We start from the raw sequence: 7187 nt of genomic DNA on the forward strand, positions 1-7187 counted from the left end.
CATTCCCACAACCCTCCCCCCCCACACACACACACACCCACCAGCTTGTATAACTTATTGCAAGGTTAGCTGATGGTTTAATGATGATCGGTGTTACAGCTACAAATGATCATTTTTGCTATGGGCTCTCAAGTCTTTAAGGCACTGGCAACATTGCGTATTGATTTTACTGATGCAGCTCCCTCCATGATTCAAGCCTGTCACTCATTAACTCTACTCCCAAAGATACATGTATTATATCCCCTTTTCTCTGTCCCAGGCCATCGATGGAACTTACATTGACAAGAAGTGTCCATTCACTGGGAATGTGTCAATTCGGGGCCGAATCCTAACAGGTGGGGCTAATCTTACTACATCCTGTTTATTTTCTCAGGTGACTGGATAAATCTGATTAGGACACTGAACACGCACTATGTTAGGTGTCCCTTGTGTACTGGCTGTGGTGGTTTGAGTGTTGATCTATTTCTTCTTCAACAAAATTGCTGCTTTTCTGGAATGAAGGCCATTGGTGAGGAAACTGCGACCTCCAGGCCAGTTGGTGTGGAGTGGTATTAGCCAGCCATTTCTAATCCATTACACAGCCTTTTTGCAGACTGTTAGCTGCTTTCAGCACAGATTCTCTGGCCTCAAGATCATGTCTTGTGTGAAAATGCATTTGCTATTCCTGTTAATTTTTAGTCACTCTGGAGATTCAGATCTTTTCTCTCGCAGCGTCACAGCACCAGGGTCCTGGGTTTGATTCCCGACTGTCTGTATGGAGTTTGCACGTTCTCCCCATATCTGCATGGGTTTCCTCCGGGTGCTCCGGTTTCCTCCCGCAATCCACAGATGTGCAGGTCAGATGAATTGGCCATGCTAAATTGTCCACAGTGTTAGGTGCGTTAGTCAGGGGTAAATATAGGGAATGGGTTTGGGTGGGTTTCTCTTCGGAGGGGCGGTGTGGACTTGTTGGGCCGAAGGGCCTTTTTCCACATTGTAGAGAATCCAATCTAAAGATATATACTCGGGATAAAGCATTTTCAATCACTTATTCTTCTGAAGTTTGCCTGGCTTGGTTTACAGAATGATTTCCTCTACCCCCTAATTAACTTAAAGCCCTCAATTAGGATTTATCTAACTGCTTTCTAAAATAATGGCAATATGAGGATGAGGTAGCATGAACATATTGCATATTATGATCTTTCCTTTTCCATTAGGTGTTGTGACAAAGATGAAAATGCAACGGACCATTGTTATTCGCAGAGACTACTTGCATTACATCAGGAAGTACAACCGCTTTGAGAAGCGACACAAGAACATGTCTGTGCACCTATCGCCCTGCTTCAGGTATTCCCTGCTGTTTCAGTGCCATTGGCATGTCTTGGGTCTGGGGAATGGGCATTCAGGAGGTGTCTGTGATGTGGATTGTCTGAATGATCTGCATGGTTCCACAGGAGGAGGGGCCTGTTGATGTTGTTGAAGAATCCATTCCCTGAGCATGGCACCTGATGCAAGCTTCACATCTGTCAGTCTAAGTGGACAGTGTGACTACTTCCTTCCCCATTTGATGACATTGCCCCTTGTTACGATTAGGTTCCATGGCTGTTCTGTGGCAGCATCCATCCTCTAGGTCATCCTCTTTACCTTAGTTGGGCCACATCAAGAAATTGTCACATGAGCTCTGGTGTATGGAGTAGTCAAGAATGTACTGACCGACCAGAAGTGGGTAATTGAAGGTTTAGACTGAAGGTTCACTTGTCTTTACCTATATCAGCCTAGACCATTTGCTTTTAAACTTCTGTTTTATCTCTTTAATGTTTGAATTCTGAACAAGTGGATCTTAGGAGATGGTATTTGTTGCTATTGATGCTGCAGAGTTGAAAACGTTTTGACTCTTCAGCATCTGCAGTCCTCACTTTCTCATTGATACTGCAGGCAGCCACTAGAGGCTCTGGAGGAGGCAGTTGTTCACCTGTTGGTTTCAAAAGGATTATTTGTTCTCTGCCCAGTGTTTTTTGATCATCCTGGATTCAATGTGTGGAATTGGTGGAACGGTGGTTAAATTCACTGGACTAGTGATCAAGGATCTGGGCACATGGATGCAAACCCCACTGTGGTGGATGATGAAATTTGAAATGAATAAAATCTGGAATAAAGAGCCTAATGGTAACCTTGTCAGTTGTCATTTTCTTTAAAAAGTATCTGATTTATTGAGGTCCTTTAGGGAAGGAAATCTGTTCTCCTTATCTAGTCTGACTCCAGACCCACAGCAATGTGGTTGACTTTTAAATGTCCTCATCCCAACCTTTGACAAAGAAATAAATTGTGGGAGGGTTCAAATAAAAAGTGTAGTAATGGGAGACATCAGGTGGAGTAGGCTTTAACTACCATTCTGAGTTTGACAACTCTTGTAAGTGGGTCAAGGAGTGGTGAGATAAGTAGTACTGCTGTCCTTGGTTTACCATCCAGTGGGCTATGCTGGTAAGATTGGTCATTGCTGTACCAATTTGGTCCATTAAGTGAAACCTGTAGTTACTGGTTTCTTTACTGAGAAAGGCCAGTGCTTCAGTGTTCTGACAGTTGTCGTCTTGTTGCAGGGATGTGCAGAATGGGGACAGTGTGACTGTGGGAGAGTGTCGGCCTCTCAGTAAGACTGTGCGTTTTAACGTCCTCAAGGTCACCAAAGCTGCAGGAGCAAAGAAACAATTCCAGAAATTTTGAATGATTGAAATGAATCAGTTGCAATAAAGTATGTGGACAAATCCTGTTGCCTGAAAGTGTCATGTTTATTTTTCTAAGATGTTGATCATGATATAAGAATTTCTAGGCCTCTTTACAGAGTCAAATCGGCATGATACCCAAATGTTTGTACCAGATTTTATTTTGCAATGAGTTCAATCTTTGATTTGTGTGGTGCAGTTACACTGCACTGGACAGCCCTATTAACTTCCCAGGCATTGTCACTAAATAACATAACCACTTGTGGCTGGGTTAGTTGGTTTGAGAGTACAATGATGTTGAGTTTCAAAGTAATTTTTTTTCATCAGATGGTGTTGGGTTAATCATAAGTTTCTCTATTCTGGTTCCACTTTGTTTCTCCACTGGAAGTACAGGCTGTTTGGGAGAGGGGTTCAACCAGGGTGCATAGGGCTAGCTGATGCTTTGCCCCATGTACAGGGATGGCTGGCACTGCTGTACAATGTTCAGCGATTAATGCTATAATTTATTGGAGGTATATTTCACTGGCAGGTTCGCAGATTCTTGGTGCAGCAGTGACCAGTAAGTGTCTAATTGTGGGCTTTTTAAAAGCTTTCAGTAGTTGTGGATGAATTAGTATTTTCATGTCATTCACACAATCAGGAGTTTTTCTTGCTTCAGGCTGTCTTGAGCGTACACTACCCCCAGCTGCCTTCGTGCCTCATCCAAAATGCTCATTATCAGCTCACTTTCAGCCAGTGGCAGCTCCGGACACTCCTTTAGCCCTGCAATTAAACCACAAGTTAAAATAGCAGTAGGTTTCTTCCTGAGTTCAGCTAAAATCACTGCAATCCTAGTAAACAGTATTTGAATTTTCCAATTAGGTAATTCTATAACTAAGCTGTGTTGACCAGATCAGTAACAAAGACCCATTCTGTTTGTACTGCAATCCTCTCAGGCACCAAACCTCTGAGGGGGAACTCAAATCTTCAGGAATATATGCAGTGAAACCTTTTCCACATTGCTAATAGATATTATTAAACTGCATTAATTAAGTACTATTATGGCTTAGAGGTCAGTAATGGGACCACTGCATCATTTCTTACAGGAGTTACCTTTCTGAAGACATTGCCTCACTTGGTCAGCTTCATAACGCAGGCCTGTGCTGTTTGTGAAGTTGAGAGGTTGAGATGGAGGTGGCAGTGGGAACTCCTGGACCTTCCCATTCACCACCAGACTTGTTGGGCACCACATATAGCCTGGAACCTTGATGGGAAAAGATATGTCACAAAACCAGTCTTATCTCAACTTGATTTTAGCTGTTACTTGTGTGTTTTTATTTTGGAGAATGTCACATGTTTGCATTCACCAGCCACTGGTATTGGTATGAGACTCAATAATCAGTAACTATAGGGGATGGGGGGGGGGGAGGTGCTAGATGTAAAAGTATATGACTTACTTGTGCCATATGAAGAATGAGCACTTGCTAGGGTATGGATGTCTGGAACTGTCCAGAGTTATTGAGCATTGCTGGGAGTGAGCCACTGCTTGGTTAAATCAAATTGTGGCATTCTTGGATGTGCAGGTGCTGGGACCCTGGAGATGGTGAGCAAAAACTGACTGGCTCCACGTAGTTGTATACTACAGGACCCACCAGTAAAAGCACATTGTATGGTGTTCTGCATATACAAGGACAGAGGGGAAACTTACTGTGATTGTCCCTTTTGTCCCACAGATGGTTGCCTGGTTAGTGAGCTGTGTTGCCATGGATACAGTTACCATAGCCATTCGTTTTCGGGGGTACTTTAGCACAATGGTTACTGCTTCATCAACTCCTATAGAGATATGAGAAAGAACCTGGTCAGGAAGCAACAGACGATTGTGGCTCGTGGGTGTAGAGATGGAACATTTTGAACTGGGGTGAGGGTATCACTTGTCTCCAATACAATTGCTACTTGCCCTTCTCAGTTAGGAATCCTGTGGCATGAATTGACTCTGGCTTTTCACCATGGAACGCCATGCAGACAAACTGCAAGCAGTAACAGCCAATGTCCAGAAGTACTCCGCCACCCAACTCTTTCTCCACCAGCCGTGGAGTTTCCATCATATGCGTTCCAAACTCTGCTTTAACTATTTTAATCTCGCCCACACTGTTCTCTTTTAGCAGAGCACGGATTGCCTTAGAGACTGGGAAAAACCGTGTCCATAAACCCTGTAAACACAAAACGAAAAGTCAGCTTGCTCCTAATGCCTGGCACATTCTCACAATCAACTCACTTCTGGGCATTACTCCTTCCAAGAACCAACATTCTCCCCTGAAATTAGCACACTCCCTAAGAATACAAAACAATTACGTATAAACCCAGTAGAATTCTATACTTAAAACTGTTCACTACCATTAGCCACACTGGCACAACCAAAACCATCAGCAGGATTGAAGATTCAGATCCCACTGACATAATTTGTTTATGGTCTGGCAGTAAGTGCAAGCCTTGCCACTGTTCTTACATCTCAAGGATGAATTAAACCAAAACAGCTGTTGTTAGTACAGCCAGCAACTAAGTGACACCACTAATTTTCAACAAGGTGTTAGTGAGCTGCTTTTGCTGTTTTGGAAGTTGGGGTGTCCATCTAGCTGGTTTTGGCTGGTCCTTCAGTGCAGTAGTAAGGGAGTGTTATACTGCTGAAAGATCAGTGTTCCAGATAATCCATTCTTTTCGCTCCGATCCCAAGTCTCCTTCAATAGTGAAGCATTCTCCCAGTTTCCAGTATTGTCCACTCAAGCAGCACCATCAAAATGGATGATTTATCTCAATGTAGGATTTCAAGATGCACAAATATTTCACAATATTAGGGATGTTGACAAAAACCAATGAAAACATGGTACTTAATATATTCAAGAAAGGTAGGAAAAAAACTATCATGTCAATCATTGGGAAAAAAACTGCACATTATTAAGAAAATCTTAGTGTAATGAGTAAAACATGGTATACAGTAATTAGAATAAGGCAATTTGCTTTAAAAACATTAATATTAGAGTTCTTAGGAGGTAACTGGCAGGATTGATAAAGGGGAGCCAGTTGATGTAGTCTGCTTGGATTGCTACAAGGCATTCAACATGGTGACATACAAAAGTTAAAACACATGATAAGAACTCATGGAGTTGGGGCTAATGTATTAGCACAGATATAGAATTGGTTAAGGTGCAGGAACTGGTATAAGTAAGGCATTCAAGTTGATAGGCTGCAGCTAGTGGAGTGCTGCAACAATCGGTGCTGAGGACTCTGCTATTTATAATCCATATTAATAGCCCGGATGAAACGGCAGAGTAATATATCTATGTTTGCTGACATACTGAGGTGGTTGGGGATCAAGGTTGAGAGGAAAACAGGTTGTAAAAAATATAGGCAGGTTAAGTAAGTGGTCAACAAAATAGCAAATGGCATATAATTTGAGGAAGTGTGAGAGTATTCACTAAGAAATTTTTTTTAAAATATGAAAATTGTAAATGATGTTCCAAAAAATCTGACATTAATAAAACAACAAAGACAAAAGGTTAGTGTGCATATACAGCAAACAATTGGGAAAGCACGTGGTATGTGGCCTTCATTGCAAGAGTTTCAAGATTCTGAACAGGCTAGAAAAGGTACTGAGACAGTGTCTCTCCTTAGCTGGGGGACCTAGGACAAGGGGTCAATCATTTAACACTGATGTGCAGAGAAACATTTGATTAAAATGTAATGTATTTTCAAAATTTTCTGTCCAAGATAATTGTGGTGCTCTATTATTGAATATATTTGTGTGGTAAGTGTGTATAATATATTATTTTTGGAATTTGAACATCCAAATAGAGGCAGATGGATATGGATGTAAAGTTCTATGAAGGATTATTTTTGAAAAGATCAGAAAGTAAATTTGGAACAATGACCTAAATAGATCCAGTTCCATGAAAGACTGCAACGGAGTGCCTGGGAGAACTCCTGGAAGTGTTCATGCATAAAATGCTGTTGATTTTATGACAAGCAGAGTAAACACGTTAAAGAAATAAGTTTGGTTTTGACATCAGAACAGTTTGAAGTTTTAGTTCAGACAAATCTGGAGTTCAGTTCAGAAGGTGAAACAGTTCCCGCTAGCAAGGGAATCAGCTCAGTTCAGGTAAATGACTCACTTCAACAGAAGCGTTTTCTAGTTTACAAAGCTTTCAAGCTAAGAAAGTTGGGATAGAAATCTTGAAGTCGTTATAATTTTAAAAGTTTAGGCCATCACAGTTGTGAGAGGTTCATGCCAGAGACTTGGAAAGGAGTTTTTTTAAAAAATGATCTGAGCAGTTCAAGGTAATGTAACTGGAAAGTGTCAGATAAAGATTTTTAAAAACTGAGATGGAAGTGATAATACTCTGGGTTGATTCTCTATAATGAATGGTGTTGGGAAACAGGATGAAACAGGCGTATGTTAGGATGAGACATGAAGGCTCTGTTAGGGCATTTGAGAGTTACAAGTTAGCCAGAAAA

At 41.5% G+C, this 7187-nt stretch overlaps 3 protein-coding genes across 3 annotated transcripts in view; 2 read left to right on the forward strand and 1 right to left on the reverse strand.

The window, feature by feature from the left end:
- rps11 (ribosomal protein S11) overlaps positions 1 to 2742 on the forward strand; it is a 6363-nt gene extending 3621 nt beyond the window's left edge. Inside the window, exons 3-5 of the mRNA XM_043679396.1 lie at positions 260 to 335; positions 1197 to 1326; positions 2577 to 2742. Of these exons, the coding sequence (XP_043535331.1) occupies positions 260 to 335; positions 1197 to 1326; positions 2577 to 2700 (330 nt within the window). The 3' untranslated portion in view covers positions 2701 to 2742. The remainder of the gene's footprint in view (positions 1 to 259; positions 336 to 1196; positions 1327 to 2576) is intronic.
- Positions 2743 to 3327: 585 nt separating this feature from the next.
- Positions 3328 to 4906, reverse strand: LOC122542000 (trans-1,2-dihydrobenzene-1,2-diol dehydrogenase-like; the record flags this gene model as incomplete). Its single annotated transcript, XM_043679293.1, has 4 exons — positions 3328 to 3461; positions 3792 to 3942; positions 4387 to 4511; positions 4636 to 4906. Coding segments are annotated over 4 exons (681 nt in total), but the record flags the coding sequence as incomplete, so codon positions are not given.
- A 650-nt stretch (positions 4907 to 5556) lies between these two features.
- thap7 (THAP domain containing 7) overlaps positions 5557 to 7187 on the forward strand; it is a 7841-nt gene continuing 6210 nt past the window's right edge. Inside the window, exons 1-2 of the mRNA XM_043679294.1 lie at positions 5557 to 5581; positions 6743 to 6831. Coding sequence (XP_043535229.1) covers positions 5557 to 5581; positions 6743 to 6831 — 114 coding nt within the window. The remainder of the gene's footprint in view (positions 5582 to 6742; positions 6832 to 7187) is intronic.

Source organism: Chiloscyllium plagiosum, chromosome 39 (assembly GCF_004010195.1).
Source record: "Chiloscyllium plagiosum isolate BGI_BamShark_2017 chromosome 39, ASM401019v2, whole genome shotgun sequence".
Taxonomy (NCBI): Eukaryota; Metazoa; Chordata; class Chondrichthyes; order Orectolobiformes; family Hemiscylliidae; genus Chiloscyllium; species Chiloscyllium plagiosum.